Source organism: Macaca mulatta, chromosome 6, assembly GCF_049350105.2.
Source record: "Macaca mulatta isolate MMU2019108-1 chromosome 6, T2T-MMU8v2.0, whole genome shotgun sequence".
Taxonomy (NCBI): Eukaryota; Metazoa; Chordata; class Mammalia; order Primates; family Cercopithecidae; genus Macaca; species Macaca mulatta.
The window spans coordinates 80,157,000-80,181,203 of NC_133411.1; the positions used below are offsets into that span (position 1 = coordinate 80,157,000).

Here is a 24,204-nt window from a genome sequence, read left to right on the forward strand (position 1 = left end):
GCTGAAAGGAGCCAATGCAGAACTTGGGCCATGGCTTCCAAGGGTGCAAACCTCAAGCCTTGGCAGCTTCTACAATGGTGTTGAGCCTGCGAGTGCACGGAAGTCAAGAATTGAGGTTTGGGAACCTCCACCTAGATTTCAAAGGATGTATAGAAATGCCTGGATGTCCATGACAGAAGTTTGCTGCAGGGGTGGGGCTCTCATGGAGAACCTCTGCTAGGGTAGTGTGGAAGGGAAATATGAGGTGGGGCCCCGACACAGAGTTCCTACTGGGACACTGCCTAGTGGAGCTGTGAGAAGAGGGCCACCATCTTCCAGACCCCAGAATGGTAGATCCACTGACAGCTTGCACTGTGCACCTGGAAAAGCCACAGACACTCAACATCAGCTCATGAAAGCAGCTGGGAGGGAGGCTCTACCCTGCGAAGCCACAGCAGCAGAACTGCCCAAGACCGTGGGAATCCACCTCTTGCATCAGTGTGACCTGGATGTGAGACATGGAGTCAAAGGAGATCGTTTTTGGAGCTTTAAGATTTGACTGCTCCGCTGAATTTCAGAATTACATAGGGCCGGTAGCCTCTTTGTTTTGGCCAATTTCTCCCATTTGGAATGAGTGTATTTACCCAATGCCTGTACCCCCATTGTATCTAGGAAGTAACTAGCTTGCTTTTGATTTTACAGGCTCATAGGCGGAAGAGGCTTGCCTTGTCTCAGATGAGACTTTGGACTGTGGACTTCTGAGTTAATGCTGAAATGAGTTAAGCCTTTGGGGGACTGCTGGGAAGGCATGATTGGTTTTAAAATGTAATTTGGGAGGGGCTGGGGCAGAATGATATGATTTGGCTGTGTCCTCACACAAATCTCATCTTGAATTATAACTCCCACAATTCCCATGTATCATGGGAGGAACCTGGTGAGAGGTGATTGAATTATGAGGATGGGTCTTTTCCGCACTGTTCTCATGATGGTGAATGAGTCTCATGAGATCGGATGGTTTTCAAGATGGGAGCTTCCCTGCACGAGCTCTCTCTTGCCGCTGCCATGTAAGAAGTGCCTTTTGCCTTCCACCATGAGTGTGAGGCCTCCCTAGCCACGTGGAACTGTAAGTCCATTAAACCTCTTTCTTTTGTAGATTGCCCAGTCTCAGGTATGTCTTTATCAGCAGCGTGAAAATGGACTAATACACATGCAAATATCAGAAAAAATAGTTTATCCCGTGTCTGTATGTGTATATATATGTGTGTGTGAGAGAGAGGCAGAGGGAGACAGAGACAGAAAAACAGAGAGATACACTCATAGCAATGGACCCCGGGGGTACAAATACCCCTTTTCCTTTCCTAATCACATTCTTCTCTTTTTCCTAACAGGTATTATGCATAGTGTTATAACAGGTATTATGCATAGTGTTATAACCTATGTATATATGCCTAAGTAATAATTTTAACTTTTACTCTTCTTGAACTTCATATTAATTGAAACATATCCTGTGTATTTTGTGACTTGATTTTCCCCCCTTGACATTATATTCATTACTTCCTTCTGTGTTAATCTGTAATTCATTTTGATTGTTAGAATATTGTTGTATGATTGCACTGCAATTTATTCCTTTGATGAACATTAAGATTACTTTGAATTTTGACCATTTATAATTTATTACACGGTTTCTTGCTAGGGTTTATAGGTAGGAATGGAATTGTTGTGGACTGGATTTGCGTTAGTTTCTCTGACTTTATTAGGTTATGTTGCTGTGTTTTCCAAAGGGGTTGTAACAGTTTACATTTCCTCTAGCAGTGATTGTGAGTTCTGGAGACCTTGATTAATTATTTAACTTATTTTATTATTTGTAATAGACTTTTTAAGAACAGTTTTAGGTTCATAGCAAAATTGAGTGGAAGGTACAGATATTTTCCCATATATTCTCTGCCCCTACACATGTACAGCCTCCCCTATTATCAATACGCCCCACAGAGTGGCACATTTGGCTATGATCGATTAGCCTACATTTGAAAGGTTAATTTATTCTTCAATCTCCCAAGCTAAGCCTTTGGCTAATTGAAAGGTATGACCAGATCTTGTGTAGATATGATAATGGTTCCAAATTGACCAGTAACAAAACCACTTTCCTTTAGTAACACTCAAACTGTCTGACATTCCTTAACCTTGTGCTTCAGATGCCTGGAAGCTCTCTTGACCTGTGCTGTTTTTGCAGATCATAACCATAGAGTTAGAACAGGATTGAACACTCTTAGGAACCTTGGATCTTTATTGTGACAGACTCATTTGATGGGCAAAGAAACTGATGCCTGGCAGAATGAGAAGCACAAAGTCTGCACTCCCTTCCTATCTGGGTCAGATGGACTCCTGTTATGCAGTAAGGAATGGCTTATTGAATGGCACAGCCTGTTCAGTTCCTTTTTGTGTCTCAGTGTTCGTGCTGTCATGATGTTATAGGTCATACCTTTTAATGTTTGCCATTAGAGCAATTATTAGTAATTCTGCTTTGGTTACATTAGTTCAAATAACTCCTGGCACCAACCAAACAGGAAGAGACATTTAGTTAGTTAAAGAAATTATTTTAAACACTCCTACCTCTGCCAAATTGTATAACCTCTTTCCACAATTTGTTTTCCTGGCTGATGTTAAGAAATCTGAAACTCTATAACAAGCAGAATTATTTATATATGTCATGATGCTTCCTATTTCAAGCTGTTTGCCTTACTCTGCACTCTGAACTTTCATACTGAATGAGAAAGCTCTCTCTTACAACATTTTGGTCAGTTTCTATTTGTTTTCTTTAAACATCAGAAGATTCTCTCTTCCACTGCCTTCCCTCCTCCCCGGGAAGTGGGTAGATTCTCAGAAAGAGAGTCAACAGTGAGCCATTCAGGCCTGTATGTTTACTGTTCTCTCTCATTGAACAAGATGTGAGGATGGAGCCAGAAGGAGAGAAGAGGGAGCTGGATTAGCAGAACAAGCTTGGAGAGCTCTCCTGTTGGAGGAAACAGATCTGCTCACACTCACACTGTTGGTCAGGTTGAATACAGTGAAATACACTCCAGGTTTAATGGTATTTAGGGCATTGCACCAGACATGGCAGAAAGTGTTACTTAAATTGATACCATGCTTCCCTTTACCAATGGTATAATTTGAAAAGGGGACACAAAAGGTTTAGATGTTCCCTTTTGATCATTTTTTTGGGAGGGGAAAGAAAATTACAATCCATACAACCATGGAATATTTCTCACTATATCCAGGTTAGGAAATATGTCTTAGAAATTCCATCCTGGCCAGGTACGGTGGCTCATGCCTATAATCCCAGCACTTTGGGAGGCCAAGGCAGGTGGATAACCTGAGGTCAGGAGTTCAAGATGAGACTGGCCAACATGGTAAAAACCCATCTCTACTAAAAATACAAAAATTAGCTGAGGGCAATGGCACGTGCCTGTAATCCTAGCTACTCAGGAGGCTGAAGCAGGAGAGTCACTTGAAACTGGGAGGCAGAGGTTGCAGTGAGCCAAAATTGCACCACTGCATTCCAGCCTGGGCAACAGAGTGCGACTCCATCTCAAAAAAAAAAAAAAAAAAAAAAAAAAAAAAGAAAGAAATTCCATCCTAGTATGCCTGGTTAATATCTCATGCTGACAGGTTTTCCTGTGTTGGAGAGTACACATGCACATATGTATGCATATGTATATTTGTTACCTGATCCTAACAAGTCTCTTCCTGGTTATTACTTAAAAAGGAAGAAAAATGCAAATATTATCCAACATTTTAGATACCCTGCTGGGAATCTAAAAACAAAAACCTTACTTTTTAATCAAAGGAGTATAATGGTCAAAAGTTAAAGGATAAAATAGTCAAAGATAAGTTCTGTAATAGCTAACATAGTTCTTTCAATTTTCATAAAGCTGAAGATATCAAGTATATTAAACAAATGTCTGGCAGGAATGTATTGCCTTGTCTGTTTTTAGATATTTTGGTATTTTGAATGTTGTTTTACTGGGGGGATATGTTCTGTGTCACACAGCTGACTGATAGAGCAAATATACTGGTAAGTTGGTGGCGTTTCACTGTGATGAGTTCATTTACATATTGTAAGTATAATGCCTTGCATTCATTGATCTAGATACCTATATCTCTATAGATATATAAACAATTAAAAATTTAAACTAAGCCTTTTTTTTTGCATTCATTTATGGTGGAGTGTTTCCTTCTAATTGTTTCAAATTAGAGCTTTGTAGAAACCTGGCTTCCCAAATATCATCATTATCACAGCCTGCTGGTAAGACAAAGTTGAGTTTATTGGCTACTATGGTAGGGGAGAACACAACCTCCACAGGGCCTTAGAGGTGTCTTGAAGGGGGAGCAGTGAGGTGAGAATTTACTGAGAACTTGAAGTTTGGCTTAATGAGGGTCTTTTTTTTTGAGACAGGGCCTCACTTTGTGGCCCAGGTTGGAGTGCAGTGGTGTAATCTCCACTCACTGCAACCTCTGCCTCCTGGGCTCAAGCGATCCTCCCACCTCAGCCTGCTGATTAGCTGGAACCACAGGCGAGTGCCACCATGCCAGTTTAATTTTTGTATTTTTTGCAGAGAGTGGGTTTTACCACATTCACCAGGCTGGTCTTGAGCTCCTGGGCTCAAGTGATTCTCCCACATTGGCCTCCCAAAGTGCTGGGATTACAGGCATGAACCACCATGCCCGGCCTTATAAGGGTCTTTTAATATTGGGGATGGTGGTGGGCGGGGCATGTTGGACAAGGAAGAAGCTTGATCAGGACTTGGGAAGGATCATAACGTAGTTAGGATTGCTTTTAGGGTTTAAACTGCATTTTGTTGGTTTCTACTGAACAGTTGGTTAGTCTTGCGGAAGGTTCCTATAATGAGCAATCATTCATTTGCCTGGGCAAGTGGCTCCTGGAATAGTAAAATCGTGCTAATGAAGATAATGGAATAGTAAAATAGTGTTAATATGGACAGGAAACTGTGGAGAAGTAGGTCATTTTGTTCTCAGTGTCCATTTTAAAGTGAACAATTCAATGTATAGACTATTCAAACTAAGTAATTTAAACATACACAAACTGTAGAGATTTTAACAGCCAATTGCCATGCAATGCCACAAATGCTCAATAGCTTTCGTTTGCCAGACACTATGCTAGATATTGGGAATAAAATACCTCAAGGACCCCTCTTCCTGGAAGATGATAACGGAGAGTGGCCAACACCACAGTGGAGCTGACGCACACGGACCGACCAAGGGCCCTCTGTGCAGGGGCCTTACAGGCCGAGCTTCCTGAGCAGCGCATTGGGGTGGCTTTGACAATATTGACATAATCTCAGGGATTTAGTAGATGGGTAAAAGCACTGCTGTGAAGTTTGAGAACGACCCATATGAAGCCATTTCTGTTACTGCTTCTCATCAGGGGAGGAGCAGCGTTGAGGACAAAGGGTGGACACGGAGGTCCCTCTACAGCCTTGGCCTCTGAGAGCCTCCCTGCCTGAGCAGCAGGATCTCCTCAAGGAACTCTCTGCATATCAACAAGTGTCTGTTTTCAAAGAATGGTCTTTTCCTAGAACCTGCTTCCCTAGATGACTGCACTGCATGTCTAGTGAAAGAGGACGTGAATGTGTAATGCAGTAGGTGGAAAGAACGCTCTACCTGTGCTGAGCGGACCTGGCCCCAGCACCTACTGCCTACCTGGCCATTCACAAACCTCTTGAACTCTCCAAATTTGTAAAATGAGATATAGCAATTAGGTGCCATTGTTAATTTCTTCCAACTCTGACATTCTTATTATGTCTAAATACATTGTCCCTTTGATAAAATGTGTAAAACAAACTTTGTAAATGGAGGAATTAATATGGTATGTGTTTTTTCCTCTTCAGTATCTTCTCACAGAGAATCTCTTCTACACCTGGCTATGAGATGGGGCCTGGCTAAGCTTTCCCAGTTCTTCTTGCGTCTCCCGGGGGGAGTCCAGGCCTTAGCTTTACCTAACGAAGACGGTGCCACACCATTAGACTTAGCTTTACGTGGCGGACACTCCAAGCTGGTGGAAGATGTCACAAAGTGAGTTTAGCTACTTGATAGTCTCTCTCTTAATCTATTTCTGTAAAGTTGGCCAAGCATTATAGAAAAATGGAAATAACCAAATCACAAGCTAATGTTGGTTTATGTTTTACTGTTAGCTCTCATGCACATACGTAGATCATATAAACAGATATATTGATGTAATTGGTATTAATGTTTCATGAGGGTGAGACAGGAAAAAAGGTCTCAAAAGGCTCTGAAACGAGTGATAATGAAAAAAATTGGGGAAATGCTAGCATTTAGATTTCAGCTTAAATGTCACCCCCTTCTGTGTTATTCTCTTTGATGATTATGATTAATTCACAATGTTAAGTATGAGTAACATTATGACTAATTCATAATATTAATTTATAATTATATATGTGATCATGTGTTTCATATATATCTCTTAATCATTTGAGGTCTGGGACTATTTCTGTTTTACCCACTGCAATACTCTAGTACAATGTCCAGCATATAATATTTGTTGAAATGATATAAATTTTTTTTGTATCAATGAATAACAGACAAATGCTATGGTATGATTTAACCAATGTGATGGTCAGTATGGTCTGATGAAATAGTGTAAAGAAAATAATTTGTAAACTATAATGTTATCTATGTTAAAGAGGGTATCAACACTTCCATTGAATAATGAGTGTATTGTTGGTTACTTAGAATGGTTCAGGTCAGTCATTATTCTTAGCTTATGAAAGATGGATTCATATATAGTGATTTTTTTTTACTTAACGTGGTAAAAAACCAAAGTATAAATGGGAAAGTACATTGAAAATTATAACATGCTACATAAATATTAACCATTGTTAGAGTAAATGCTACATAAATATTAAATATTATTACAGTATTATTACGTGGCATGTTCAGATGGACTGGCTTTTCTTGTTTGGCTCATGGAACTCCGTGTAATTAATTTATGGTTATGTAGTACATAAGTGGACATTAAATCAGAGCTTTTTGTTTATTTATTTTTTTCTCATTTGATCAAATGACCATCAACCAAGGGGCAAGCCTATCTGGAGGGAATTGTCCTTTTCCTTGTTTTAACATGACCCCACTTCCTTGGCTAAAAAGGGCAAGGCAAGAACACTTCCTTTGACTCATTCATTGTGAACAGTTCTGTGTTCCACTGAGGTCCTAGAGGCACATTCATCTGTTGGTAGCTTTATATCTTTTTACTGTGTCCAAGACAAGACGATACATGTTTAAAAAGTTTCTAGGTCTAATAAATCCATTCATGGATGGGATTAGAAGTAGACTGTAAGCTAAATTCTGGTGATATGATAATAGAGCTTCCATATTCTAAATTAACAGCAATGACCTTATTGCTCAGGTTCAGAGACCATTCATCTCAGTGACTTGTTACTGGCATGGGGAGTTGTTTTCTGGAAACTTCTGGAGTCCTTGCCAGTAATGAGTGTCAAGAGTTTGGAGAGGTCCCCCAAGACTTAGAGTACACCTGTTCTTTATGGATCTCTTTTTGTCACTCCATCTGATGGAGATAACATATACTTCATTGGAAATATACTATATTTTTGTAAAGCAAGCATTCATTAACAAAATAAGGTCATGTTAAAAGAGGAAAGGGGCATAGAGCTAGTTCTGTGAATTGAGGAATCTGGAAACAATCTGGTGGGAAATGACATGTTGAGGTGTGCTGTAATCCAAGAACATTAATATTTCCCTTTGAGGTTTCTTTACTGTTACTCTTACAGGATGTTATAAGCCATCCAAAATATTGCAATACTAACCATGAAGCCTACATGTAATTTACAAATGTACAAATGTTCTCAGCCAAGATACAACAGAAAATAAGTATATAGTCAAGAATTTAGGTGGAAATGTCGTTCCTTTATGTATGAGTGTATTCAGAAATACAACATGATCAAATTTGTGCATGTTTTAATTTGCATAAGAAAGGATTTACAACAATGGTACCATGTGTTATGAATATCTCACTTGTTTATAACATCCAAACCTCACCATGTTCCCTGGAGAGCATATCTGTTTCCACAGTAATCACCTAATAAACCATTGGCTGCCAGCTAATTTGTTCTACTACAGGTAGCCCCGGTAAAGTGAGAGGCATCTTTTCAGATTAAAAGGAGAATGAAATGTTGAGGTAAAGTACTGTGTTTAAAATTCAGTACCATTTCATTCTTTATGTAAACCTTTAAAGTATGTAGTATATGTCAGTGGTTTTCAATAGACTTCTTCTCTAGGTGGAAAAAGAAAGGTGGCTGTGTTAGTATCTGTTTTCATGATCTTATGTATTTTATTGCATGTAGGTGACTTTCAAGGATCATTTTGCCAGTTGGATTTGTAAGATCGGGGCAGTGATCCTAAGTGCTGGGATCCTGGGGCTGGTGTCTTTGAAGCTCTGTGTGGGTTTTGATTTGTGTTGTTTCAGTTTTCAGGGCAGATGGTCGCCGAGCTTCTCCCGAGTGCAGCTCAGTGAAGAAGCCTCCTTGCATTACATTCACTCATCGGAAACGCTGACCCTGACCCTTAACCACACAGCTGAGCATTTGTTGGAGGCAGATATTAAACTCTTCCGGAAATACTTTTGGGATAGAGCCTTTCTTGTCAAGGTTTGTACACAGTGATCCTGGCATACAATAATGCATGCTTCAGAGAATGCAGGCATCAATTTCTTATTATGAGAACAGTGTTTTTTGGGGGTAGGACTTTTTTTTAATGAAACCTTGGGGGACATGAAATTGGAAACTGCATTAGATCAGTAGAATGAAGATTATTATATATTTTGTAGTAGTTTGTATAATATTTTCATTTTCTTTTCTGAGCCTTTCCATAGTTGGCTTTTAATACTTTAATATTGGATATTTTCTCTTAATGTATTGATTGTATTATAATTATTATCTAAAGCAGTTACATTTAGGGCTATCTTACATGTATAATATCTACTCCCGGATTTTCGTATTGCTCAAATGTAGCTAAGCATTTGTTCCAGTGCAGAATCCAGTACAGAAGCCAGTACAGATTCTACTTGAATGGAAACAGGTAAAAACCTAGTTCTTTTCCAAAGAGGTTTTCCCCTTCCCATCATGGTCCAAACCCCACCTTTGAGTGCTATCATAGCATGCCCATCTCAGGGTTTAAAACATTTCAACTTTATCTCTCTTTTTTTTTTTTTTTGGTAGATTTTGAAAGAATACTAAGAATATTTCCATCTTTTAATTATGATTAATCAAAGTGTTATTTTGAGTAACGGGGCTTGAGTCAATCTAGTTGGCAGTGCTCCGGGGTCTAATGGACACACTCACCAGATCCTGTGGCCTCCTGTGTTCTCAAGCACATTGCTTCACAAGGCACAGGTCTCATGACTATTTAGGCTTTACAGAGTAAAAAGTCAGCTTAGAAAACCAATATTATCATTGACCACAGGTTCAGCTTTTGTAGAATATTTGCTTCATGTAATTGAAATAATTATTCATATAATTCATATAATTGAAATAAGCCAAAAATGTTATGTATCAAACAAAGATTATTATTGGCTTACTCCATATAGAGTTTTATTTAAACAGTTAAAATAAAACATGGTCTTCAGAGTATGATCTTTCTCTCTTTGCTAGGTTTTAGGGAATTTGGTTTGTAATTTTCTGACATACAGCATCACATACAGTATATACAGAATGAGGGTCGTCTTTTAAGGATGCTTGTCATTTAAAACTACTCAAGCCAGCTGGGCACGGTGGCTCATGCCTGTAATCCCGGCACTTTGGGAGGCCGAGGTGGGTGGATCATGAGGCCGGGAAATCGAGACCAATCTGGCCAACATGGTGAAACCTCGTCTCTACTAAAAATACAAAAATTAGCTGGGCACAGTGGCATGCGCTCAGCCATCATTGTGGTTTCTCACCAAAGCACCAAGTGGTGGTTATTCCGGCTGGGCAGACACTTGGTTTTGCCATGCATCAGTTCCGGGGGGACAGAGCTCAGCCAAATGCCTTTCCTCGGAAGACATGCTCAGACAGCGGCGTGGCACTTGGTGACTATCCTGAAAAGAACAGAACAAACTCTATTGAATGTTTGCTTCATTATAAAATCCTCTAAAGTCTTAGGCTACATTTGTGATTTCTCATATACGTTTGAGATAATACTGATGACCTTGGGGAAGATTTATGATGAGTAAATCTAGATACCTCAATAATTTATTGTAGTGGACTTCATAATCACAAAGGCCAAATGGAGATGGTTCTCCGGTTTCTATGAGATTTTCATCTTATGAAAAACACCTGATACAAGAATCAGTGAAGTGGAATGGCCTTATGTTTCAAGTTTCCACATCCCTCTTTTTCCTTCCTTTCTTGAGGTATATGGCTGTTAGCGAGCAGAGAAACCAAGAAGGAAGGGCTGAGAGATTCTTTATGACATCCAAAGATGTTGTTACTTGCCTGACAAAGTGATTCTATTGTATTCTTATCTAAATTTTTTTGTGGTGCATATTACTTGGTTAGATATTATTTTAAATGTAAGCAGGTGATAGTTACTTTATAGGTTGTCCACACTAAAGCTTTACAACTTTGGATAATAAATATTATGAGATTACATACAGATTTTGTATAAAAGTATTCATGCTTTATTGAATCTTATCTAAAAGTCCGTTTTGATATGACAGCTATAGATGGTGACTTTGATTTGAGTGACTGATCTGTTCTCACTGAACTACAGCCCATATTCAGTCTTCTCCAAGGAGATATGTTTAGTCTCTGGATTTGGGCGTTGCTTAGTTATTTGTAGTCCTGTAGAACAATGACAGTAAAACCTTGCTGTGGAAACCTGAGTTTGCTTTACGATATATAAGAGCTCTCCAGGTGAACCCAGTCAGAAGTCATACTTGTTCAGAGTTGTAAAGGGTTGGTGCTTTCATACTGTATTTCAGTTGACAGTGATGGCCTGACAGTTTCTAATAAACATTAAATGTTAAAATGGAAGGTGGTGCTAAATATCCAAACCGTAAAGACAGAATATTAGGAAATTAAACAATAAGCAAACTGTAGCCATGTCTTTTAATCACTTTTTAGTTATTTCATCATAACAATCCGAATGCTGATAATTCTACTCTAGAGCTTGGCTAAAATTAATAAGCAACTAGGAAATTTAAGTTTTTAAAGGTATATTCAAAATTACTTATAAGGATAAAAATTAAGTTTGAATATATTCTATTTTCAAGAGAAAATAGCATTTCCTTATTTCAAGTTTTGTTGTGTAATCAGAAACCAGCATTGCCTGATGTTCTTTTCTCACACAGGCTTGGCAACTCTCTTCATTGAAAGACAGGGGGATCGGGGCTAAGGTTCAGCCCAGGTAGACACATGGGGCCTTGAGCCTGTGTGGTGACCCCTCTTCCATCCATGGGTGCTCATGCAGCCATCTCCTCACTACCCCTTAATATGGACCTGCTCTGGTCCAGCCACTCATTCCATGGTGGGCCTTAGGAGAGAACATGGTGTCCTGGAGGTGGGGCTGGGGTGACTTAACAGCCCATGGAGGGTGGGTGACCAGGCACTTGTTGCTCCCTGTCTGTTTCTGGGTTTGCTAAATTGTATATATTTTTTACATTCCTTTTACTCTGGCTGCAGGGCATTGTTCCTAAATAGTCAAAGAATGAAGCACCACGGGTCTTAATGATACACCCAAGGGGATAAGAGACCTATGTCAGTCATGTGATTACCTGCCCAAGTATACTGATGATTGATTTCAGAACCTGTGCTGGGGCCATCTTGGGCTGGTTTACTATTCGGCACATCAATACATAATTCTGTGTTTCTTCACATTTTCACTGGCTCTGGGGAATCTGTCAAAAGAAAATTCGGATGGTCCCAAGAGGGCAACTTTTTGCTAAAGCCTTTTGGAAGGCTCATCAACTTAGTTTCACCCAGGGCCAGCCTGCACCAGTGTGTGCCAACCTGTGGCGCAGGACCCATGGTCATCCTGGATATTCCTTGTGATCATGGTCCTAGCCCCTCACCTGGTCCTCTGATATTCCTATGTCTTAGGATGTGGATTTGGTCTGCTCCAGGTGGCAGATGCACAGACCAGAAGCCCTTCTCTCTGGCGTCAAGATTTTTGGTTCTGTTTCTGGTGATATTCTGCATGATATTCCTGAGAACCTTCTGCTTGGTGTGACCTGCAGAAGCAATAAAAGATTAGTGGCAGGGACAATTTTGGCCCCTGCCTTGGAGTTTCTCCTGATTTTGCTCACCCTCCTCCTGGGGTGCTGGCTATATGTTCTCCCAGCGGCTTTCACCCACCCACTATTTCCCAACCTCCTAGCTCTGAGATCATTGATAGTGACTTTTGCCTCTTTGTTGTATATCTGAAACCTCAAATCGTTTTCTGTGCTTTCTTGTTTTTCCCCCCATTGTTTCCTAGGCCTTTGAGCAAGAAACCAGGCCAGAGGAAAGAACAGCTATGCCCTCCAGCGGTGCAGAAACTGAAGAAGGTACGCATGCTCCTTTCCCACTTAGGGCAGCCAGAAAGTGCTCCGGACCAACAAGCTAACCAGTCCATTGAAGTGTGTGGTGAAGCTGGCCAGGAACCAAGGGGCTCAGAGCCAAGGTTAGGGGTGTGGGATACAGCAAAGCCCCTGGGTCCTCGGATAGCATGAAATGAAGTATACTGTTTGTTTCCACTCTCTATGTAACTGGGATGTCCTGAGTGCTGTTTGCTGGGACCGGGGCCAGGTCCTCTCTCATTCCTGATCTTCAGGATGCTCTCTTGACATTCTGATTGTTTTCCTCATTCAGTTTGTACATTCATTGAGTCCTTCGTTCAACCATTTGTTCTTTAGTTCCTTCCACCTTTGTGGATCTCCTACTGTTTGCTTAGCAAGGATACTCTGGAAGTCATGGAGTTTTTGTCATCATGAGGGTTGGGGGGCACCACTGGCATTTAGAACTGAGGCACCAGGGCTGCTGGATGTTCATCAATGTACAGTCCTATGCAACTAAGAGTTGTCCTGTACAGCTGTTTACAGTTCTGATGGTGATTCAGAGACGGCATGTGCGATTCTACTCGTGGTGGAAGTTCATAAAAGAAGATATATTTTTTATGCTACATTGTTCCTACTCTATTCCACAACGTGCCACATGGAATCATTCGGACACCCCACTTGTGCATAGTACCTAGCTCATTTGCAGAACATCATCATTCCTCATTTTCCCCAACTTGACAGTTTATCTAGGCATGCAATTCTTACTTCATTTCAGGTGACTTCTGCTTTTGCATGTGCAAATAATTTTGGTCTTTTAGTAAGTTGTAGTAATAAACAGAAGTTTTTATTCTAGGAAGCATATTTTTGCATATTCCAGTATTTCTTGTCTGGAATAAATCCTGATTGTGTGTTTTCAAAACCCAGTGGTTGCAAAAATCTAACTACATTAGTGCGTCTCCTAGGGTAGTTAGGGCAAAAGTTTTATGTATTGAAATACATATTATCTTCTTATCAGTTCCTCTCCATTTGCTTCATATTTTAGTTAGGATATTGTATTGATTTTTATTTTTAATTATACATAAAGATAAGGTTGTATGTATCTAGGGGGTAGAGTTATGTGATCTACTAACTTAATTTCAAGATAGTGAAGGGAGCAACACAAAATACCTGTTAATGTAAAAGGCATAGGTCTGATAGGGTTGAGAACCACCAAGCTTCATGCTGGGGCTAGGAGGAAAAATCCAACAAGGCCCTTGTTCCTAAGCCACCAATGTTAATAGCTGGTCAATCCTTTTGATTCTGCTTTTAACTGGCCTCACAAAAGAGTTGGATTCTAGGTATTTTGTCAGGTACTATGATCTTAAACTCTTTACCTGCATGTTTGTTAAAAAGTAGTCTTGGCTGGGCACGGTGGCTCATGCCTGTAATCCCAGCACTTTGGGAGGCCGAGGCAGGTGGATCACCTGAGGTCGGGGGTTCAAGACCAGCCTGACCAACATGGCAAAACCCCGTCTTTACTAAAAATACAAAAATTAGCAAGGCATGGTGGTGTGCACCTGTAATCCCAGCTACTTGGGAGGCTGAGACAAGAGAATTGCTTGAACCTGGGAGGCGAGGTTGCAGTGAGCTGAGATCGCGCCACTGCATTCCAGCCTGGGTGACACAGCGAGACTCCATCTCAAAAAAAAAAAAAAAAAAAAGTAATCTTAGAGAAGGCATATTTCTGGTGAGTTGCTGACTCTGTGTGGCCCATCCTGACTGCATATGTTCCTGGGTTAAGCCTGAGCAGCTGAGCCTCCTCCTCAGACTGCACCTGCTTGGAACCCCAGGGAATTGCCTTTACTATTCTCCCCTGTGGGTGACACTTGCTACTGGCTGTGTTGAGGGAGCCACTGTTGACCCTGCTGCCCAACAAGGTGGTGGGTTACTTTGTGCTTTCTCCTTGAAGACCTGCAGGAGAAAGCTCTTTCTTTTTTTGTATTGGGAACGCAGCTTCGCCTGAGTGCCCGGCTCAGCTCGCTTTTACTGCTGTACCTGTGGCTGATCAGGTTTCTTACTTCTAGCTTTCTGATAAACTTGGAGCTAAGTTTCTGGGCACTTGATTACAAGTGCCTGTGGCAATGCTGACTGCATTTTTATGTTACCTTGTTGCTTATTTAAGCCTCTACCCTTACTTTTTCTTTTTTAAAATCAACTTCTGATTTTAAAAAATCCTCTTGCAAACTTTTCTTCTTGTATTCTACCTTCAAATTAATTTAGAACACTGAGGTCTAAAGGAGTACTTTAATTCCAAGTTGTTCTTAAGGGGCTTACAGTTTGAGGTTGGGGCAGAAAAACAAGCTCTCATGGCATGGTATGATAATTGTTACAGGAGATATTTGCAAGTAGCTCTGTTTATTAGCATGCTGTAGACTGTGACAGTGGAGTGGTCAGGGAAAGCTTCCGGGAAGAAGTGGCCCTGGAGCCGTGATCTAATGGAGGGAAGGGAATTCTACATGCAATACAAAGTCCTGAGCCAAATGATGCACTGGGGAAAATGCAGCTCATTTTGAAGCCGTGGAATATAGGGTGTGTGTGTGTGTGTTGTGTGTGTGTGCTTCTGTATGGTGGTGGCAGTGATGCCAAGAACATAGGCTTAAGAAGTAGGCAGATTGGCACGGCTCTACATGAGGCAAGTTGTTAGAATTCTACCCTGACAGCTCTGGGAAGTGTTTTAAAGTTCACTTTGGTGGGAGTATGGGGAATGGATGGGAGAGGCCTAGTGGAAGACAGGGACCAGCCAGGGGGCAGCTGAAAACGACGCAGAAGAGGATCTGCCCTACACCCGTGTGACAAGATGGGAGAGGTGGGGACACGCAAGTGTGGTCCTGAAAGTGTAGGATCTGATTGGCTGTCAGTGGTAAAGGAGAAGGATGGTGCCTCCATTCCTGGGGTGTGGTGCTGGGTGGGATGGGCCTTCCAGGAAGCAGAATTGTGACAATATATGTTCAATTTTAGACAAGTTGAATTTGACAGGTGTTTGGGGCAGTCAAGGTAATATACGTGGCTGCCAATTTGACTGAAATTACTCAACCAATAAGCACAAGAATTTGGACAGAAATCCAAGCCCTCTGACTCCAAATAGTTAGTAGGTATACTTTATAGCCCTTGAATCTAGACAATGCTTTTGTATTTGTCTACCCTTGAAAGAATACTAGAAATTGTATGCATATTCCAGCAGAGGGCAATATTCAACTGAAGTGGAAACATTCAATCAGTTTGTGTCCATTCATGAGTCTGGAGGAGACTCAACTGAAAAAACAAAACATTTTGAGCATAAGAGCTCCCTCTTAAAAAAAAAAAAACCCTAAAGCAAACCTCCACTTTGAAATCTATTAGAAGATTCTTAGTAGATTATATTTTCTGTTCCCTCTGGGACAATGTGTAGTAGGGGGGAAACTCTAAGCTTATATCTGTAGCTGTTATTAATTAAAAGACTATAGTAATTCTAGCCTGGACATTAACTTTGCTGTCTCTGTGAGTGTGATAAATGGTTTTATTATTGCCTATGATCCAGTTATGCTTCTATAGTTTCACGATTCTAGTTGTACTCTCAGAATAATGGGACATTATTTCAAATAAATCGAATGGCCAAAAAGTCATCTTATTTTAATATGCTCATATTAATAAGCTAATTATTAGTATTAATCAAAAACCTGGCTCCATATTTTCCCCTTGCCTTCTTATCCTTATTTGATCTCTCTGTCCTAGGCTTTCCAAAGAACATTGTACAGAACACTGATCTTGGAAGATATTTTGAAAAATAAGGATTCTTTGGCCAAATAAGTAGAAAATGCTGTGCAGTAGTTCCTTTTTATCTTTGGGGGATAAGTTCCAAGATCTCTAGTGGATACCTGCAACCCTGGATAATACTGAACTTTATATATACTATGCTTTTTTTCTATACATACACACCTATTACAAAGTTTAATTTATAAATTAGGCATAGTAAAGATTAACAATGATAACTACTAATAAAGTAGAACAATTATAACAATATGCAAGTATCACTACTCTTGTGCTTTGGGGTCATTGGTAAGTAAAATAAGGTTACTTGGACATAAGCACTGCCATATTGAAACAGTTGATCTGATAACTAAGAGCTACTAAAAGACTAATGGGCAGGTAGCGTAGGCAGCATAAGGACACTGGACAATGAAATAATTCACTTTCCTGGTGGGAAGGAATGAGATATCATGAGATTTCATCATACTACTCAAGAATGGTCTGCAATTTAAAAAACGTAGGAATTATTTCTGGAATTTTCTATTTAGTATTTTTGGACTGAAGTCAACTGCAGGTAATCAAAGCCGTAGAACATGAAATCCCTGATGGCGGGGGCTACTGTATATGAAACTCCCACGTTTGAGATTTATAATGCATTTAATGTTTTGTGGGCTTTAGTAAGTCAAGAAACCTATATAATCTTGTTTAACTTAGCAGTTCTCTAAATTAACTGATCACACAAGAGTCCTTTTTTTTGCAGTTCTCAACCTCTCATAGAAATGGTCTGTGGAAGGTACTTTGAAAATGTTGTTCTTCCTCAGCTCTGTGGCACCTCCCTCTCTAGATCTTATGTCCTCCATTTTCACTATTACCTGGTTCCCACCATCTGTTAGTCCAGTAATACGCACACTAGAGAGGTGCAAGGAAGAATTTTTCAAACTGTTCACAGTCATCTTGAATATTCCAGATCATCCACACCTCCTCCGACATCCCACTTCAATTCTTGATATCACATGGGAGGCTATTGCCTCCCTGGTGTCTACTGGACTATAACACAACCTGAGAATGACTACAATACCGTTTGCCACTGTATGAATCCGCTTAAAAAATTATTTTGTCATTCAAAACTCTCTACATTTGCTAACTGTCTTAACTTGGTGTCACTCATTTGTTACTTTGTTGGCTTCTCCCAATAAATCATCTTCCACATTTTCATTGACAAGGAAATAGGGAGTTGGGATTGGAACATGTGTTACAATCACCAAGGAGAGAGAGGGCAAAATTATTTCCTTCAGGGTGGAGGCAGCCGCTCTCACCAGGCTCAAAGGGGCTTCCCCATCGTGATTCTGTGTGGGAGGCAGAAGAGGCCGTTGGTCCAAATGCAAGATTCAGGCAGGACACCTGGACATGTGTCCTTAGGCCCATTTCCTTATCCATCCATTCAGTAAATATGTGTTGACTGCCCATCACTTTTTACCAGCTACTGTTCTTGGCAGTAACCAAAAAAACAAAATGGCAAGGAGAAAAAACCTTTGCCCTCAAGGAGTTTGCTTGCATTTAATTTCATTCAAGCATTTGTTAGCACCTGCTATATGCTGGGTATTGTTCTAGGCATTAGGCACAACCTGAGTTAAGTCTATACACTCATGGAGCACTCATACCTGCGGTCATGGGGAGGGGCATTTCTGGGAGTCAGGAATCAACCCTCCCCACTTTATGCATGTGGAAACGGAAGCACAGAAAGGTTATGTAACTTACCTGAGGTGATACTGGCCCAGGCCATCAGAACTCAGGTGAAGAGTCCACTCCCTTACCGACCACACTACAGACTACCACTACCCCTATAGAGTAGAGGACTGATCTATTTTTTGTCTGGACTGCTGGTCTAGAGTTCTCTCCAGCATTTGGGGGATAGAAAAAGCACAAACATTGGAAACATTGCCTTGAAATGCCCTATTCCAAATGGTTCATCTCTCTCATGTCCTTATGACCCGCGTGCACAGACATGTCTCAATGACACATGTCAGTAATAAGCTGACTTTGCTAAAAACCTCAGCTCTGTGGTGAGCTGGCTTTTTGAGCATAATGCAAGTGATTAGGCTGTTTGCTTTTGTGAAAAATGATGGGGTAGGGGTGGAGGTGGGGTGTCATTTAATACTTACTTCAGTGAGGAAGTACGGATAAAGCTCCTTGCCCAGTATTGAACATAGTGAATGTTTACTGAATGATGTCTAATCATGAGTGCAAGTTATATAACACATGCCTATGGTGGATTCAATGGTAAAGATATGTGTTTTGAGATACCAGGACCTAGCCATTCATGTCATGGTGACTAGAAGTCAGCAGATATTTTGCTTGAGCATTCTGTAGGCTGGGGTGCAGCACTTCCCTCTGTGCTTTGGTTTGTGAAACGTAGAGAGAGTTGTGTGGTGGATTCGCCTTATTTCAATATCGCCTGTGAGATATGACTGGGAAAACAATAGGGCTTTTATCCACACAAAGTATTGTTTCCAAGATTTGTCGTTTGAGACACTCTAACACAAGGGCATTTTAGGAGAACTGTTGCAGATGGTCCAAATATCAAGATATAGGTCCTTTAAGCCAGGACAGCTGGGACTTGGGTGTTGGGGACTTAAGACAGCAGTACTAGGCAGGCCATTCTGCAGAGCTGATCATTCACTTGCATACACAGCTCTACCTTGACTCTCATGTGGAATATCTGGTCAAGGACTTGATAAATATTTTTTTCCTAGAAGTAGGGTATTTTTGGCATTTTCAACAAGAAAATCATACACAGCCCCAGGAAATGATTTGTAATTGTTGCTTTCATTTATTATTATTATTATTAAGTTCTGGGATGCATGTGGAGAATGTGCAGGTTTATTACATAGGTATACACATGCCATAGTTGCTTGCTGCACCCATCAACCTGTCATCTACATTAGATATTTCTCCCAATGCTATCCCTCCCCTAGCCCCCCACCCCCCTGACAGGCCCTGGTGTGTGATGTTCCCCTCCCTGTGTCTACTTTGTTCAACTCCCACTTATGAATGAGAACATGCGGTGTTTGGTTTTCTGTTCCTGTGTTAGTTTGCTGAGAATGATGGTTTCCAGCTTCATCCATGTCCCTGCAAAGGACATGAACTTATTCTCTTTTTTATGGCTGCATTTTACAGAGCAATTCAGCCTTTTCTGTATTTCCCTTAGTGACTGACTTTGCCAGTCCTCTTTCTTCTCCTTGGCACAGAAAAGAGCAATCTTCATCATTAAAGGGACAAGGATACAGGTAGGATATCATGATGATATGATACTCATTTTGTATATTATAAAAATATCTGTATTTTCTCACACATAAATAAAAATTCTCCTCACCACTTGGTTTATCAAAGGATTAAAGAATCATGGTTTGACCTGGAAAGAACTTTAGAAATCATCAGGTTGAACCCACTGTATGTTTGAGCTTACGACTCGGAGGTTCCCCGGAGCTCACCTAGATGCAGCACATTTGATTCATATCTAATATAGATACTTTATTCTAGCTTAGTCAGATAAGCAGGCTAGAGAGAAACAACAAGTATTAAACTCAACTAAGTATTCTAATGGAATTGCAATGATCTTGAAAATATAGCTAAAAGTTAGTTTCTTGAGTTGAAGTAGAATCTAAGTTTGATAAAAATGGAATTTTGTTTATGTCTTTGAAAGATGACTTGCTTAATTTTATTCAAGCCATTGATTAACTTAGGAAAATTATGCCCTGACTTCAATTTAAAAATGCAATTAACCCTTGAACAACTTGGATTAGGGGCACCAATCCCCTGCAGTCAAGAATTCATGTGAGTCAAAGTTAATTCTACCGAAGCTTAACTTCTCATAGCCCACTGTTGACCAGAAGCCTTGCCAGTAACATAAACCATTGGTCAACACATATTTTGTATGTTACATGTATTATGTACTATATTTGTATAATAAAGTAAACTAGAGAAAAACATGTTCTTAACAAAATCATAAGGAAGATAAAATACATTTACCATTTATTAAGTGGGACTGGACCACCACAAAGGTCTTCATCCTTGTTGTCTTCACACTGAGTAGGCTGAGGAGCAGGAGGATTAGGAAAGGGTGGTTTGTCTGTGAGTTTTATCAAATTGTCAAAAAACTTCCGAAAAAATTACCAACATATTTATTGGAAACAATCCATATAAAAGTGGACTCATGCAGTTCAAACCTGTGTTGTTTAAGGATCAACTGTATATTGATTTAGAGCTTCTGTGTAATTGATAATTGCAACCAAATTTTGGGGCGGAGGATACTTTTTCTCCATAATTGAATTCTTTGCTTTAGAGATTTCTATGGTGGGCAGGGGTGGGGTTCAGGAGATGTAAAAATCTGTGTCATAAAAATTTATCGACCATGGAGTTATAAGATTCAACAATTGCATTCCTAGGTATATACTTAAGAGAAATGAAAACATGTATCTACACAAAAAATTTTACTTGAATGTTTATTGTGGCATTATTAATAATAGACAAAAAGTGGAAACAACTCAAATATCCATCAGCTGAGGAATAAACAAAACAAAATAGCTACCTTCTATCTATCTATCTATCTATCTGTCTGTCTGTCTGTCTGTCTATCTATCTATCTATCTATCTATCTATCTATCTATCTATCTATCTATCTATGTATCTATCTATCTAATGGAATACTACTTGGCAGTAAAAAGGAATGAAGTACTAATACATGCTACAGCATGGATGAATCTTGAAAACGTTATGCTGCATGAAAGAATCCAGTTTCAAAAGACTACATATTGTGCAGTTCAATTTATATGAAATATCCAGAATAGGCAATTCTGTTGAGACAGAAAATAGGTCAGTGGTTGCCTAGGGCTGGGGTGTGGAGGGAGGATGGTGAGGTGGTTGGGGAGAAATGTGGAGCGATTGTTAATGGATGTGGGGTTTTCTCATTGGAGTGATGAAAATGTCCTAAAATTGATTATGGTGATGGTTGCAGAACTCAATATACTAAAACCCATTGAATTGTATACTCTAAGTGGGTGAATTGTTTGGTATATGAATTATACCTTAATAAAGCTATCATAAAAACCTATATGGGGGAGTATATACCAACATTTAATGGTAGTTATATTGATTTTTTAAATTTTTGTCCCCAAGTTTTTATTGTTTTTTTTGGATACAAAAGACTTTATTGCTCATGGCATAGGCAGCATGGGCTTCATGTTCACATTGGTTCTCCTTGTCCAGCAAGTCCCCCAGGGGCCTTGTGAGCAGCTCAGATAGATGCTGCACACACACACAGTTTGTGTCACAGCTGAGGAACCCTGACTAAAAAATCCCAAATCTTATAAGGAGACTGCTAGCAAGCTTGCCCAACCCTTGCACTGGAAGGGGCTATTATCTTTACTACCCTGGTCTGAAGACAAATCTGCCTTCATTCCCAAAAGAAACACTATTTCTTAGTTTCAAGACTGTTGGCCACAAAACCATCTTTCAAAAGATAATCCGGTATAAACGTTTTCACAGTAAGAGTAGGCCCACTGTGGAGAATGGCCTGCAGCAGTCTGGTGTTGCAAGAGGTCTACTGTGGCTCAAAAATCATTTCTTCAATGAACTCTATTCAGACAAAAAGAGCAATGGAAAAAGATCCTTTTGCCCTACAACATTTTTTTTTATTATTATTTTATTAGTGATAGAAGCCTTTCTTAGAGAGGTGTCAGGAAAGTTTCTATTAAGACTCTGGCCAGAATTGGATCATATGTTAACCTCCAGACAAAAACCTGTATAAGAGGAGGGAATTCTCCACTGTCTTAAATAATTACTTTTGTCTTTAAAAAAATCACAAGCAATTTAAATGAAAAAAATCCTGTATTTTAAAGAAGATGTCTTAAATTCTTTCTGAAACAATGTAGAATATAAATATAAAAATAATATGCCAAGGAGCACATTTTGGAGTTACTTGATTCCAAGGATTTCTTCTTCCATCTTGGTTTCTTCTCCCCAGCTGCTGCTCAGTAGGGACCAGTGGAACTTGTTGAATTGAGTGGAATGTTGGGCTCTCGCTCACTAAGTCTCATTTTGATATTCTGTAAATGAGTGCCTCATTGTTGCTCCCAGTCCATATTTATACCGAACAGGCAAAACGAAAGTTCTTACTAGTTGTCCTGCTTTTAGAAAAAAAAGAGAAAGGAATAACTGGGACATTGAAACAAAATTTCAAAGTGTTACAAGAGCCTCTGAATTAAGAGTGGCAAGTAGTCTCTCCAGTGCCTTTGCCATTTTAATTCTGTGGCCGTTGTGAATTGCATTTGCTCACTAGGATAAAACATTGTAGCAACACATGCAGGTGCAGTAGTTCCTAGTCAAACAGCAATACTTACTAAGTGGAGAGGAAAAGGGTTGGCTTTTGGACTTACAGAGCCAGAAGGGTGGGAGGAAGTAAGGAGAAAAGCATTAATCTATCTATGAATCTGGCCGTTCAGAAGTTGTGACAAAATAGCTTTGATATTGGAAGTGTTTCAGTTAGTTAATTCCAAAAAGTAAACAACTTTTCCTTCTTTGTCCTGATCCACAGCTTGTCTAACGATCCACCACATCTTGTCAGCTATGTATATTTTGGGCCACCAGTTGCAGGTGGAGACGAGAAGCATTTATTTAGCACCTGTTAAGTGAAAAGCACCCAGCTTGGTGCTGAGGATACAAGGGTTGAGCCGAAATCGATCTGGTCCCAGCTATCCCAGAATTTACAGCCTATTGAGAGAAAAAGATTCATTCAAAGAGTATGAGCTACCCGCCATGTATGCCAGAGAGGCACAGAGGCTGCTATGAACACTACCATCAGGCTGTTTTTCTGACATTTGTGGGGGCAGGCAGAGCAACTGAGAGCATGATCCTGGTTTTCCACCTGTGCTTTTGACACGACTCTGTAGATGTAAGCCAGTGGTGGACTTGGTTGGCAACAAGACAACACTGGTGGTCTGGCTGCCTCTGACCATGAATCTTCTGCCACAGCCAAATGGTAAAATCAGAATACCGAGCATCCTGTGTTTTGGGTGTAAGTTTTTTATTTGCTTAAGTCTAGGTTCTGTGGTCTCATTTGCAAAGTAAGACAGTAAGACTTGTGCATGGAGTTGAGATTTTTTAGGCGAATCTGCCTCTTAATGAGACACTGGCATGAATCTTACAGTGACTTAACCCTGTTGGCTGGTGCAGTGTCACTAGTAAACGTAAGTCTTAGAGATTATCTCTTGTTCCATTATAGCTTGGCAATAAAAAAACAACAACAATGTGTTTATCAAGTTTGGGAAGTCTGATTTAGAGGAGTAATCCTTCCTTCTGGGTGGGCTTGAGGGCAAGATTAATAGGCCTTTAAAACAGAATAGGTAGAGTTACTGATACCATTATCTGCTACAGGTTGCTATAGCAATGAGTGGTTTGATTGCACTGTGTAATTGGTGGTACGGTGGGTTAGTGTAAAAGGATCCTACTAATTTAACAGAAACTCTCCTAGAGCAATTTAATTAAACTCTGGTAGAATGAATGCCAAATTCTTTGAAAGCTCTAAGATATAGTTCTGTTTAGTTCTAGGTTAATTAAAGATACATTATTATCTTGAATCAGCACAATATCACAAATATTTTGAAATGATTTTTGGATAAAGACTTTCTATATTTGGAAGTTATTTTTTAAATGATGAGGTACAATTTTTAATGAAGACTTGTATATTTTAATATAGTTTGTGGTATTTGTTTTGAAGTGAAAAAAATTGCACTGGACTACATAGAAAAACGTAGGCATGACAATCTATAAAGGCTAGTTCACTGGCCTTTTGAGAAGAGAAAGGAAGCTGGAACCTAAATGCACTACCAGGTGTGAAC

At 39.9% G+C, this 24,204-nt stretch overlaps 1 protein-coding gene across 7 annotated transcripts in view; it reads left to right on the plus strand.

The window, feature by feature from the left end:
- ARHGEF28 (Rho guanine nucleotide exchange factor 28) overlaps positions 1–24,204 on the plus strand; it is a 313,068-nt gene that overhangs the window by 145,084 nt on the left and 143,780 nt on the right. For all 7 annotated transcript variants that reach the window (XM_078004863.1, XM_078004862.1, XM_015140272.3 and 4 more), the window contains 3 exons: positions 5,886–6,069; positions 8,498–8,678; positions 12,484–12,553. In XM_078004863.1, coding sequence (XP_077860989.1) covers positions 5,886–6,069; positions 8,498–8,678; positions 12,484–12,553 — 435 coding nt within the window. The remainder of the gene's footprint in view (positions 1–5,885; positions 6,070–8,497; positions 8,679–12,483; positions 12,554–24,204) is intronic.